This window comes from Penicillium samsonianum (assembly GCF_028829775.1).
Source record: "Penicillium samsonianum strain IBT 33392 chromosome Unknown utg000004l_segment0_segment0, whole genome shotgun sequence".
In the NCBI taxonomy this organism is placed as follows: domain Eukaryota; kingdom Fungi; phylum Ascomycota; class Eurotiomycetes; order Eurotiales; family Aspergillaceae; genus Penicillium; species Penicillium samsonianum.
This window is the reverse complement of record NW_026643262.1, coordinates 828,347-841,949: the sequence shown is the minus strand read 5'-3', so window position 1 is coordinate 841,949 and position 13,603 is coordinate 828,347. Positions and strand designations below refer to the sequence as shown.

The 13,603-nt window shown below is 46.7% G+C and overlaps 6 protein-coding genes across 6 annotated transcripts; 3 read left to right on the top strand and 3 right to left on the bottom strand.

The window, feature by feature from the left end:
- Positions 1-16: 16 nt before the first annotated feature.
- N7471_007227 (uncharacterized protein) lies at positions 17-319 on the top strand (the record flags this gene model as incomplete). Its single annotated transcript, XM_057279946.1, has 1 exon — positions 17-319. The coding sequence occupies one exon, from the start codon at positions 17-19 to the stop codon at positions 317-319; it is 303 nt and encodes a 100-aa protein (XP_057134206.1).
- A 667-nt stretch (positions 320-986) lies between these two features.
- Positions 987-2,954, bottom strand: N7471_007226 (uncharacterized protein; the record flags this gene model as incomplete). Its single annotated transcript, XM_057279945.1, has 1 exon — positions 987-2,954. One exon carries the CDS (start codon positions 2,952-2,954, stop codon positions 987-989), a length of 1,968 nt encoding a protein of 655 aa, XP_057134205.1.
- Positions 2,955-5,728: 2,774 nt separating this feature from the next.
- On the top strand, positions 5,729-6,652 carry N7471_007225 (uncharacterized protein). Its single transcript, XM_057279944.1, has 4 exons — positions 5,729-5,975; positions 6,038-6,078; positions 6,134-6,152; positions 6,237-6,652. Exons 1-4 carry the CDS (start codon positions 5,844-5,846, stop codon positions 6,315-6,317), a joined length of 273 nt encoding a protein of 90 aa, XP_057134204.1. The 5' UTR covers positions 5,729-5,843; the 3' UTR covers positions 6,318-6,652.
- Positions 6,653-8,939: 2,287 nt separating this feature from the next.
- On the bottom strand, positions 8,940-9,590 carry N7471_007224 (uncharacterized protein; the record flags this gene model as incomplete). Its single annotated transcript, XM_057279943.1, has 1 exon — positions 8,940-9,590. The coding sequence occupies one exon, from the start codon at positions 9,588-9,590 to the stop codon at positions 8,940-8,942; it is 651 nt and encodes a 216-aa protein (XP_057134203.1).
- Positions 9,591-10,626: 1,036 nt separating this feature from the next.
- On the top strand, positions 10,627-11,160 carry N7471_007223 (uncharacterized protein; the record flags this gene model as incomplete). The annotated part of the gene is made up of 3 exons (XM_057279942.1): positions 10,627-10,647; positions 10,701-11,041; positions 11,097-11,160. The coding sequence occupies 3 exons, from the start codon at positions 10,627-10,629 to the stop codon at positions 11,158-11,160; spliced, it is 426 nt and encodes a 141-aa protein (XP_057134202.1).
- A 537-nt stretch (positions 11,161-11,697) lies between these two features.
- Positions 11,698-13,447, bottom strand: N7471_007222 (uncharacterized protein). The gene is made up of 3 exons (XM_057279941.1): positions 13,111-13,447; positions 12,058-13,054; positions 11,698-12,002 (listed from the first exon to the last, which is right to left on the bottom strand). Exons 1-3 carry the CDS (start codon positions 13,417-13,419, stop codon positions 11,836-11,838), a joined length of 1,473 nt encoding a protein of 490 aa, XP_057134201.1. The 5' UTR covers positions 13,420-13,447; the 3' UTR covers positions 11,698-11,835.
- Positions 13,448-13,603: the final 156 nt, after the last annotated feature.

Genomic DNA, 13,603 nt, shown 5'->3' with positions numbered 1-13,603 from the left:
GTCGGCAACATAGACCATGTCTCAGGATCATAGTCAATGCCGCTGTAACACATTTCAGACAATTCTTCATACTGCAAATTGGGCGAAGCTTTGGCCAGAGGAAAGACTCGAGGCAAGCTCCAAACCCCTCTCGGACCCGAGTAGCATCATGGATACGGCCAATTTCAACATGGGCCAGTACCGAATCTCCTGGTGTATCCGAGGCGACAATACCCCGGAATACGCCGACTACCTTCGGTACCTGAATTTCTGGGAATTGTTCCGCGAATTTCCCAAAGGCAAAACACTTGAAGTATTCTACAAGGAAGCTCTCAGTTGAACGAACTGTGTCAGACCTAATAGCTAGTGCTCCATCTGACGATAAGTAGGCATGCACATAGCTGAAGGTGCGAGTTGGTGAGGAATAGAGCAGGTTACGCTTGCTGGACGCGGAAATCGCAATATGCAGGTTGAAATGGGCTCCCAGAACGCTTGCAACCTTACTCTCGATGAGCGTGGGGGTAGATGTGACAGGTGTAGATCCTCAGCAATCGTCGTCGTTTCCGCTGTGATTATTCCCAATTTGGTATCCCTTCCAATATTCTACCTTTCTTAGCGGATTTAGTAGGAAGGATAGTGCAAAGATAAATATCTTTAACAACCTGAGATACCTACATAGGCATTTGTTGCCTTAGGACTCTTTGATAACTCAGGATTTTCTATTACTTACGAAGGTACATGTAGAGTGTACCACTTCTAGAAAAAGAACTTGGAGCCTCATCAAGATCTGTCATGGGCTAATTGCCATTCGCATTGTTAGGCTAGGCCCCTCCGCAGTCTAAGAGATGTGCCCCCGAAACCCATGTTCTATGCATCTATGTTCAGATGTAAACCACCCGCTATGTACCGAGACACCTGAGAACATATGTGCAGAATTAGCTAAACTCCCAAAGCACAAACTCCCAGCCATATCTAAATGCAACCGAGAACCCAAAGTATAACAGGAATCATTTCTTGATCCCAATAATAGCCAGATTGCGCGGACTCTGACCATACTCAAACACCGGCTCAACCCAACACTCCTTGACAGAGTCATGCTCACGCAAGAACTGCCAGCGATCAACCACAATAGCAGCCTCAATAACCTGAGAACTGAACCCCATCAGGCTCCACACAATACTGAGATTCTTGCGGGTAGGCAAGTACTCAGTTTCATAGCGCTGCAACTCCTCATCAGACATGGTACAGATGCGCTCCTTGACCAACTCGCCCCGGATCGGATCCTGGCTCAATTTGACCGTTGCAGCACGCACATACGCAGAGAAAGACTCGAATGCAGACTTGCGCAGGGATCCCACGATCAGCACTATACCCCCGGAGTCAGGGTTGTCTGTATGGTCTTTGTAGAGGTCATCGGGGACATCGGGTTTAGGGATGATACCGCGATCTAGAAGAACGCGCTGCAGCAAAGCGCGGTAGAAATGGCGCGTGAAGAATACTTCGCTGTCGGCGCGGCCCCAGTTGTGGGGTGCTTGGACAGCCATTGAGCGGGCTGTGATGTTGAGCTTGAAGCCTGTCGTGGTCTTTGCTTGGTAGTTCTCGTAGAGCTTGGACATTGGGAATCCGTGCGGGTCCCATGAAGATCCGGTCTTTTTGAGGCGGGGGTGGGCGGATCGAAGGATGGGGATTTTGTATGTTGCTGGCCCCAATCGTTCTGTCAGAAGGTTGTAGCAGCAGCCGATCATGGCGATTGCTACAACAGAAGGGTTGAGCACTAGTGATCGAACTCCGTGGTGGACGAGATTTCCGCATGAGTGCAGCGAGACGACCATCACCCGGGCATCACTTGGTTTCTTTTCATCGGGTTGAATGATGGCTTCTTCGGTGCTGGTCCGGGTTTCAACTAATGTCTTTGGGTCGACGACGTGCTCGATGATCGGTTCCAGGTAGCCATCTTGGATATTATGTTCAATGTAGCTGACAGTGCCTCTGGTATCGACCTCTGGTCGTGGCTTTGGTACATGTAGTACATGTGGCTTTCTGTACATCGAGCCGAGAACATCATCGGCTTCTAGGGTCATATCGCCTAGCATGTTAGAGGTCGTGGTATCTTCATCCTGCCCAGCAGGTTCGTTTGGCACTTCATCGCTCGCTTTCAGTGGTGCTCTCATCTCCAAGCCAGGAACTTCGGGCTTTTCCGAAGTGGCTAGATCTGGGGTTAGTTCTGGGGTGTCGGTACAGTCGATGCATTGCCTCTTCAATCTGTTTAGCTTTGCGTTATGCATTGTTTTTTTCTTTTCTTCCTTGGCCAGTCGAGCATGAACGTCCATACGGTTAGCGCCGCTGATGTATTGGTGCTTTCGCTCAATGGCAATGATATGCTTATGATAGGGCGAGCTTGCCAGCATGCGCCCCAGATAATTTTGTCCGGACCCAAAATCGACAATGTGAGACAATGGCTCCCCGCGACTCTCGTTGACCGTCTCTGACAAAGACGCGACATAGCGAGAGAATTGCTCCACCTCGTGCTTCTTCTTCTTGTTCATGCTCACAGCAATATGTTTTGGGAGAGGTTCGCTCTTCTCAGGCGTGGTGAACTCGCGGCGGAAGCTGAATCGTCGAACGTTGCGAATATACTCGAGGAGGCTTGCAGGCGGGAATGCGCCTCCGTTCCAAGTCCTGCCATTCTCGGAGCCTGCGTTGGTTTCGGCGGGTTCGCATAGCGGGCCAATGTCCTCTCGCAGTAGCAGTTGCAAAATGCTGTGAATATCGTGATGTTCAAAGAATGATCGCCAGTCTTCTGGTAATAGTGAGGTGTACAGATCGGGATCGCGCGTCAGGAAATCGAGGATATGCACGCCACCGCAAAGGTTCATGAACATGACCGACTCGGTTGCGAAAGAGAGGAGAGCCTGGACATATTCGTCGGGATCTTTCCACTCATCGGAGAGCGGAAGGGGATTTCGGATGGTCATGCTAGATCAGATGTCATGAAAAGCACAAAACAAGTCGTCAATTCGTGAAATGATATACTGTGGGGAATGTTATCGCTTTTTTTTATTCTCCCTCCCCGCCTCGCTCGGAGCCTCCAACCCGCTTAGTCATCATTTGGAGTCGCCTGGGCGAGCCCCTGGGCCATTCCGGAGCCCTAAGGAAAATCATCCGAAGTATGAAGCCGGAAGGCGTTGTTGTATACAATAATGTACCATATCGCTCGTGAGATACACTCAATTATACTCTTCGAACTTCCCGAAACTCATCTTTTAATATTTCATGTACTTCTCGCTATGAAAGCAAACATCCCTCAACATGAAGTTATTCGCTATCTGCGCTACAGTCGTCTTTACCACCTTTGCGATAGCAGGGCGTACGCCCGCTAATAGTGAAAGTGGAGACCAAGTTGGGAAAAGCCAGTTTATTTATAATAGCTGATTCTACATGGTAAATCCATTTGGGCTAGCCAATGGTGGCGGGTGCGTACATAACCAGGGGCCGGGGTGTTGTCGGAAGAAGCAATCAAATCGACCACGCCGAGCCATCACTCTCTCCCATCTCCCCCGCTTTTCTCCCTTCTTAGGTCCGAGCTCTTAAGAAGTATCGTGAAAACAATGCTGTCATGAAAAATGGTCGGCGGTATTGCAGTACCCGCTCATGTTTTTGTTGTTGATGTTAAAATGTTCTTCACTTGTATTTAGTGGCTTTTGTAGGATATCGAAAATGATAACGCTTGCTTTTCCAGAAATTGGCAGATGCGGTTTTACCCTTTAACCGATGCCTACATTCAAGCTCTCGCACTGGCGCAATCCCTGGTAGCCAACTATCTGGATGATCACGGCGAATGTGTGCAATTCTTTCTAACACGTGCTTTGTTAGATTGATGTCTGGCGTGGAGGGTGGTTGCTGATTTTGGCGCATCATATGCAAGTTGTGAATTTGAAATTTCCCAGACGCGATTCCAGAGTTCACAGTCATCAACTGGGTGAGCGAAAGCGTCAGAATCACAATTTGGGAGGGTGACTCCTGAAGGTGCATCAGTTGCAAGGACCATTACTGTGGCGCCTCGTGTGACTCCGGGGTAGCAGGAGTTCGAAGTTCCTCGGTCCAGAGTTCAATGTTGACGACATAAGAATCTCTCATAACCCTGATGAGCAGAACTAGCTTTGTCTTGTGTCCAGATTCATTCCACCGCCACCTAGCATCCATGTGGAGGTGATGAGATGACTCGGATACTCCGACTTCGAACGCAAGTGATGGGCAATGTTGTGTTTGGTGTTGGGGTCATATGGAGATATTATCCAAGGTGTTTTTGGTTGTTCTGTATCACCTCCGTGTAATGGGATATAATCTATGGCCGATCGGAGTAGCCAATTCATGACATCTTTCATCCATGTAGCCGCTGTCGCTGTCGATAGAAATGAGAAGGCAAGTTCTTTTTTAGTCATTCTCTAAACACTGGACAAACAGACCATAGGTGCATAAACATGCGAGATGATCTGCTCGGTGCTCGGCGTTGTAAAGGCTGCTGGCTGATTGGGAGTGTTGTAGGTAGAAGTGGACTAGGAGCCAGTGCCGCAGTGTAGCAGTTCAGCAGATTCAAAGGTTCAACCTGTAGCCTGTATGAATCTTCAATGAGGCAGCCGTGCAACAGGCATGGAAACTCGGATGCCGAGTTGTGTTTCGTGGGAGGCAGCGGGGCCGCGAGGCTTTAAGCCTGTTTGCGTAATCAATATTACACAAATGGGAAAAGATTTGTGTTAATCAGAGGAAATAAACAAATGAAGGTGTCGTATTACGTAGCAAATGCCACCTGGGCAGAGAGTTGAAGATGCATCAAGAATCCTTTCCTCTCCACATATACGCCGCACCCACAGAGGGCCAAAAATGGATCAACGTAAGCGTAGAACCCACTTTTCAAATTCTTAGACAATGCCGGTCATCCCATTGATGCCTTTGTCTAGTCATCTCGTAGATGCCTCCATATGTTTGCAGACTGAGCCTGTCTTTGTTAGATGACAGCCTTTGTTTGGCAGGGTATAAATCCCCTACTTTAGATAGATTGACTAGATCATGATTGTTCTTCCTTTCTCTCCCCATAGTTAGTAGCCCCAGCACAAATCTTTTTCCCTGCCGATCCAACGTGAATCTAGGCAGCTTTAAGAGGTCTCATTAGCTAGCATCTAGCCCCAACATACTTAGTGCCTCTCGACTCACGGTATGCCTTGGGCCCATTTTTTTGGATTTAGCCACCCGGTCTAGGGCATGTACGCTGCATAGGGGCGACTACACTGCGTGAGTGTGCTTCGTAATTTTGAGAGCTATTTCCATTATTCAAAAAAGTCTCCCATCTCGTGTAGTCTACGAGATACCCAATCTCAACTAAGATCTAAATAGTAGCTGTTGGGTTTGTTTATGTTTGAGGGGATGGGGGCGCCTAGACCCTTGGAACATAATACTAACATAAAACCCACTTCTCGGCCCCCTGGTGGACTTGAGCGTAAAAGCAAAAAGGAAAGATCTACATGAAACTCTATTCATGCATGAGCTAGGCTTCAAGCCAAACAAGATACTGTATTATTCTATGCGAGAATTTCACATATACGCTGTACCCACATCTAGTGCCCTGTGGAATGGGAGGAATGGGACTGTGAATGGGAAAGATTGGCAGTAAGGCTTTTTTCGACTAGGTGATAAGGCGTCCTACCTATATAAGGGACTGTAGCCTTAGCGAGGATCCCCTCCAAATCTCGACTATAAAGGAGGTGCTCTCGCTCCAGCAATCCTTCCTTAATCATTCTCATTAGTCCAATAATTCTATCCATAAAGTCTACAAAGCTTCCAACAACCAACGATCTCCCACATTCATCATGCAGCTCTCCAACCTTATGCTTGCTCTTGTGGCCGTCGGCGCTAGCCTTGGTCTTGCTGCTCCTGCGCCCGAGAAGGACAGTACCGCTTCGACTCAATGGTATTGTCCTAACGGCTGGAGTGCTTGCGGTGTATGTTCATGTCTAAAATGAGATTTTCATACTCTATTCTAATTACCATGAACGATGTCTAGGAATGCAACGGTAGCTCATGCAAGGTTGCTGGAATCAACCAGTAAGATTTCTCTTATTAATCTCTACTGTGTATCCTCACTAACAGACGTCTTTAGATCTTGCGCAAAGGGTAGTGTAAGAATACCTGATTAGGCATTCCACAATTGTCATTTAGACAATGTGGCTATTATAACCTCCAGAAGCTAACAAGTCTAACAGTGCGTCGGCGATGGTGGTGGTGATGGAGCCATCTGTGGAAACCTCTATCATGAGGAGATCACTTGCCCTGGCAGTGGCTAAGGGAGTTAGTCTCTAAGGTCTCTATTATAAGTTGGTGACAGAGCCTGGTCTCCTAGAGGTATACAAAGTTATGTCGATTGAGTGTATCTAATCTCGATGTCTATATTGGAGCAGTATCTATATATGTACCGATCCTCTCAGCTTTCTTGGAATGTTAGGATCACGTATACCCTCACCAGACTTAAGCCTCGCTAAAGCTTTCTGACTTTGCGGTCTAAGGGCGGGGTGTTATGACACACTGAAGTGGGAATCTCAACCAGAATGCGTCGATCATGTATGTATAATCGGGTCGTCGAATCCTGCTTAGAATTTTAGGGATTAATGTCAGAAATGAGGTTGAGAACCATATTTGTGCGGTTTGATATGTTTTATATGTTTATTAGATTAGTCAGTGAAACCCCTCATAAATTACCAGAATGCCGGGGTATAGGGAAATCAGAAAGCTTCATATATGTCTGAGGATCCCATAAGATCACCTGACCTGATTCCTGTTAGTTATGAGCCCGAGATCGTTTCATTAGCCCATTTGCTACCCTGATATCGATGCCAAACACCGAAAGATCATTGAGATTCCCGCCTGCCGTCGAGCCCCCTGAACAATCGAAAATCAGTCTGCCTTCTTCACTATGGGAGACCTCACTTTCTTCACGACACAGTCCTCTCGCGTTATTCTGAGCGACTCATCAAACTGAGAATCCTGGATCTCAACCATCCCTGGCATCGCCGAGCAATATAGCGTTTGGCAAATATGCAACGCAGAGATACAGGATCAACATGCGGTTCCTGATGAACCAGAAGCACCCTCGATTGAGGATGCCAAGAAGAACCATCCTAAGGAATGGTATCAGATGATGAAGCTTCAACAATTGGAATGGACCACAAAGGCCACCAAACATAGGAGGCGGATCCTAAACCTAACCATGTTACAACTGCTATTAAAATTAATTTCGTCCTACATTTACCCCCTTTCTTGGTCTTGACAAAGAGACAGTAGCGACTTCGTCCTTTGGCACCTAGACCTAATTCAAGTTGTCAAATAAGCCCCGAACAATCACGCAGCCTTTCCAACCTACGGGTGTTTGACTATGGGCGATGCTGCACGCCCAAGTGATGATTAATTTGGCCGGGTCCTTCAGGAGAGTCTCAAAACGTAGTCTTCCTGTTTCGATGCCCAGAGCGAGGATCATCTGCTCCCCCAACATGCCATTGACCTGAAACCTCTCATCAGTCAAACCCCACATTTCCTCTGTGGCGGCTTTGCTAGCTTGGACAAGACCACCTCATTCGCTTGATAGTTGAACGGCAGTCTTGTTGTCAATGGCCGATCAAATTGGAGATCTTCCAAAGAGAATTGTGATTTACAGTAATACCATGTTTCCATTAATATATTAACAATCTGATCTTGATACCTGGATAGTGGATGAGATTGTGATACAAAACACAAGCAAAACATACGTCAGTAAATCAAGCAAATTCAAATAATTGATGGCTTCCTTCATTCATGAAATGTCCCCGGAGATGGCTGAAACGCCATTGTGGCTCGAGCGCGTGGCTCATGTGTCCTCAATTGCCTGAGCCTCCGGAGTGCCCCCCTAAAACATTGCTCCAATTTGACTGTGATTGAGCTTTGGCAACAGAGTTCTGCCCTTTACAACTGGGTTGTTTAGTCGTGGGGCTAGATTGCCCTCGAACTTCTTCCCTCAGCTCTTTCTTGGCAGCAACACATAACCTCTGTGAGCTCATGAGCGGGACGACAGAAGTTAAGATAAAGGTATCCCGTTCAAAGGAACATAATAAAGGGAAAATCACAAGAAGGTGGTCATCTGAATGATCAGCCCCGATTGGATCCTCACCACCCACGGGGAACTGGAATAGATAATCCTCATCGTGGGCCCAATCCACAGGATCAAATTCTGTCTCATATCTTTTCGTAGCGTGCAGCATAGGACGCCAGACCTCGATGGCTTTATCAACAACATTTTTTATTTTCTCTTTAAGGTCACCATACTAGGCAGTTGAGAGAAGCTCATCGAGATTGTGGGACACTTTTTGAACAACAGACTTGGCTCTAGACTGAAGTTCAGCTTCCTGCAGATTGCGACCAATAGAAAGCAGGACGGAGCGATAAAAGTGTTCCTTTTCGTGATCACTTTTCGCAAGCTTGTTCAAGCTCATCCTGAAATGACCGGTCTCGGACGGAAAGTAACTTGGTTGAAAAATCTCCTTATCAATTCCCCTAGATAGAATGCCCAAAATCACAGCCAGACGCATTCCCTTAGCGGCATCGGAATTCGAAGCACACAACACAGGGGGATAGACTGTCCTTGTGTAGCTCCATCTCGGACAATATCATCAGCATCCAGTCTGAACTTCCTCCAGGGTCTATCATTCTTCCAGGAAAGTTAGTCGAAGTTTCAGCTCCACATACGAGGAGAAGATTATGTTGAAACAAACATACTCTGAGATTCTCGCCGTTCAAATCGTGCCGCAAGACGGTCCAAATTTCATTCGTAGCATAGTCTCAGAGGCCCGCAAAACCATCAATTCTGAAACTTTGAGTCAATAAGCTGCAACGAAATACTCAGGTAAAAGCACTAACATTGACTGTTCATCAACTTGGTACTATGTAAGGATAAAGACATCAAGCTTTTCAAGTCGACTGCGTGCCTTTCGCATCGTTTCATCAAGCGACTTTTTCTCTTTTTCGAGGCAATCACTTTTCGTCTGTTCGACGGCAAGGAGGCTTGTAAGGTTTGCATGAGTAGCTCTCATCTTGTTGATTGCTCCATCTCTTTCTTTAAATTTTCTCTGAAGAGAGCCAATGTCAAGATTGTGTTGTGCAACTAATGAGCTCATCTTTCTTTCATCCTGAGATCTCTGGCTCTGAAGTTCTTGAATCCTTCGAGAGATCTCAGTCAGAGACTTATCTCTTTCTGTAACCTCTTTTCGAAGAGAAGCATTCTGTCTTTCTGTATTTTCCTTTTGGGTGGTCAGGGGTTGATTCACTGCAGACAATTTGCTGAACGCAAGCACTTCATTCTCTTCCTGAGGTTTGATATCCTTCTGCAATTTGACCAGTTTTTCATCTCGAATCCGGATTTGCTCCTGCTGCTCTTTAACCTTACTATAGGTCGCGGATGCTTTCTGGAAGTCGGAATCGACAGTGAGTTGGCTGAAGTGCTCAATGATTTTGTTCTTCAAAAAATCATCATTTTCCACCTCGGTGGAGACGGGTTCTCGTTGCGTTATTGTTTGAGTTATTGTTGAGGACATAATGAAAATAACGAATAATGTCACACAAAAGTGGGTTGGGATTCAATGGAAATTCCGTTGATTTATATTTTCTCCCCACCTGAAAGCACATACGTCGATACTTACAATTTCACGTTTGGTGTTGGAAGACAAGGGTGAATTCACCAATGCGCCTATTTGAACAAGCCTCAAGACCCTGGAAGCTTGGGCCTCTCAATGGCGCTCTGAGCTGTTTTGCATATGCAAGACACAGGGTTTCGAGCCACGTGTTCCGGAGCGAAAGGGTATCCGTTCCCACACAGATGCATAATACAGGGGTTCATCGGCGATGCGAGTCATGAGATATGCCTTGCGCCCAAACAAACCTCATTGTTCAGGAATTTCTGCAACAAAACCGCCTCGTCAAGGCAATCTGTGTTTGTCGGACAAGGCGACGAATACTCGAGCCATTTGCAACCAGGATTGCGAGGCATCCTGGTGTACTTCAGGTGGGTATGACGTGTAACGAGTGCCCTGAAACGAAGGAACTAAGTGAAAGGGCTTACAAACCGTGGGTCTGCGCGAGACCGACTTGAAGGCTGAGTTGACGCTTTGCGAAAAACAAAGTTGCTCAAGTGGACTTTTGCAGGGAAAGACCTCAGGTGTACCTCCCCTCCAGGGCTGCTGATTGCATCACATCGCATCACGTCCGGGTTACCTAGGTACATGTATATATCTATGTAGACTAGGAATTTGATTGAATAGCCACCTTGTGTTGTCAACTATAAGGGATATCTAAAAGGACTTGTAAGAAGCTTCATGATATAACATCTCTCATATCACTCTAGGTCGGATATATGCTCAACGAATTAAACGGGAGTCTTAGCTGAGAGATAAAATTAAGAACCTTTTCTTCTGAACCCTAATGATGATTTTGTTGTAGTAGCGGTAAAGGCACCACGGTTCAAGTGTTGAGTTGACCGACGCCCGAAGAGTAACGGACTCCAGGGCTCTCTTCAATTGATATTTTGTTTAACACGATTCATGAACTCTTCCTACATTACACCCTCAAATCAAAATGGCTTTCATCTTTGGGAAAGTGAGTAGTCACTACTCTTGCGTTTGCTATCTTTGCTAACATTTACTCGGAAGACCAAAAAGCAAGCTCCGAGAATTTTGGATCAGGAGAATTTCGAGCCCGTCAAACATTACTCCAAACATGGAAGCAATCACAGAATTGTATATCAAGGCGTTGAATATGAGTCCGCGATATTTGATCGAGTCATACTCGCCGAGATGGCTCTGCGGGGACTCGTCCAGCGCCACGACAGCGTCGAGAAAAAGCTTGACCAGCCGGTATCCACTCCAGAGGATAAGTTGAAGGTGCAACAATGGGAGGAAGAGCTACAGAGCCTCCAAAAAGAGATATTATTGAAGCAGCATGAACTTTACAGAAACGAAGCATTTCTTCCACACAAGCCTCTCAAGCAGATGTACGACTCCATTAGAGAGAACCTGACGTGGTATTGTCGCCCAGAGCTAGTCAAGGACTGTGCAGAAAGAGGTGGCTGCTGCAGTCGGAGCTGTGGATGCTGCCAAAGCCGCCATTTGACGAGCCAGAGGATAAAGGGTATCGGACATTGTACTATAGATTGCAGATGTTGTTCGGAAAACCGTGGTGCTGACCCCACTTCCGAAGAGAGAGAAGTCATCACAAAAATTCTAAAAGACATGCTTTGGTACTCTAATCCAGGCTATCTTGTGAAGATGATAGAGGCCTACTTTTCTCAACCAGCCTACTTCGCCGAACTCGAAAGCCCGAAAAATGGATGATAACTATGCTAAAGCTATGGAGACAGACCAAGGAATACTTTGGGGATTGAAATATACTTGTTTATCGACGGTTCAAACAGCGAGCAGGCTTTGTGAGGTTTGTCTTGCACAGTCTCGGCGTTGCTCTTGATAATTATTGTGATGACCTCTTTTGCTAGGCTTCCAGTACGTAATTTGCTAAATGTCACACAAGAAGATTCAACTTGGCAGCCTCTGTCCTTGAAAACGTAGTCATATTAACGGTAATACTGAAGACATGGGAATAGGAATAGTTGGTTGCGGTTGTAATTAATTATGCTATTGGAAGATCAATTAATTGTTTTCCATGTTGCTTCATAAACCTCGTATTAATTCATTATTTAATCCAAATCTCTTATGAGGTTCATAGTTCTTTCTAGTCGCATCCCATATGACATTCGCCAAAATAGGATCCAAACCAGCTTCCCGGTCTGCTTCATCGTCGACCGGCTTCGTGTCCATCCTGGGCCTTGTGTTCAATAACGTCGGAGGACTGCAGAGCCGCCAATTCAACATCATCGGCGTCTTTGTTAGTTGTACCTTTATCATTCCCTGTGTTATCAGACTCAGGCATGCGAGCTTCCGAGTAAGACTCAGTGCCAACTATCAAAACAGTCAGGGATTGCTACCTGAATATCAGGCACAGTGTATGACTCACATATAATCAGGTAGGCATATTTGCTGGCCACAGGGAACCAGATAGCCAGCGCAACAATCTGGCCAAACCCCCAACCCGAAAAGTCGATTACCCCGAGGTGCCCGAACTCGGCAAAACACATACATTCCAAAAATACAGCTGCGAGAAAGAGCGACTCAACGCAGAGCGTGAGCAAACTAGGTAACTTCTTGAACCATTGGCCCCAAGTTGAAGCGAGCAGTCGTCGAACGTCGGATGGGAAATTGCGGAGACCCAGACGAGCGCAAGTCCTCTGATAAACGTCCTCAACATTCACCATTCTAACTGCATATGGCCAAAACCACATGATGACATCTAGTCCAAACACAATCAAACAATAAGGATTGAGCACCTCCCAGAATAAGAGGAGCGGAAGCCTTAGGGTTGATTCCACGTTCGGATCCGTACAGTAAATCAATGGCGGCGCATACCCACCACAACTTTCTGGCCATCCATTATAGTCAAATGGACTAATTTGACCAACTGATGGAGTTTCATGCGTCCAGTACAACGCGAACTCAGACACGATAATGGTTGTGACGGACAGAAGGAAAATCCAGGCCTCTGTCAGGTGCATCTTCTGGAGACTCCACATCCCCATGACAATGGGCAATACGCCGGCGCTGGAGACTACTCCCGCAACGCCGTTGTTTGCCCAGAGGGAGGGCATGGTATTGGATTGGAAGATAGTAGTTGACTTCTTGGCGAGTAGAATTGCGGCTTGTGAGGCGATCATGAAGAAGCATTGGGCTTCTTGAAATTCGACGAGGATTACCCTCGTGATGCGGTCGTGCTGGTTGAAGAAATGCCGGATTTTGGGGATGATGTTTCCATTGGTTTGGTTTGTGGGAGGCGTTGTGTCGCAAGGTTGCTTTCTTCTGGCGCAGAAGGAGGTTACGAGTGGGAAGAGGCGAAATGAGCGGAGTAGGAACCAAAAATAAAAGATTATTCCTAGTTGCAGCAAGTAGGACACGAAGACCTGTTGGTGTAAATTTAACATGGATGCTTTGTGCGAATAGAGTTGGAATCACGCACGCCAGGTCCTCCAATATCCGCATTTACCTTATCACTGACCCCGGCGCAGGTAGCATTGTTCCAGAAGTACTGGTTGCCCTTCGTGGTGTTGACCACGAATGGGAGGGATGCCGTGCCATGCCAATTCCCACAGCCACCTAGATTAGGGTATGGGCTCTTGCAGTAATCGTTCAAACATGTTTCCACAACATTAGTGAATTTAGAACCTAACGTGTCCCCAGCTGCGTTGTAACAGTTGCCGAGATTATCGAAGGACTGGAACACATGTTTCGGATCGGCACACAGCGAAAGAGTGCGGTTGGTGGCCATCGCGCATATAACGTTGATGGAAAGAAAGACCAACAGGAGTGTCAAAAGGGGAAACAATCAAGCTTTTTAAAACTCAAGGGGCTACATAACCTAAATTCCTTTCATACGGCCAATATTTTCGCTCCTTTACAGGGCTGACCGTGGCCCTATGAGCTAAGACCCTGTGCCGCGTTGCTCGCGCGCT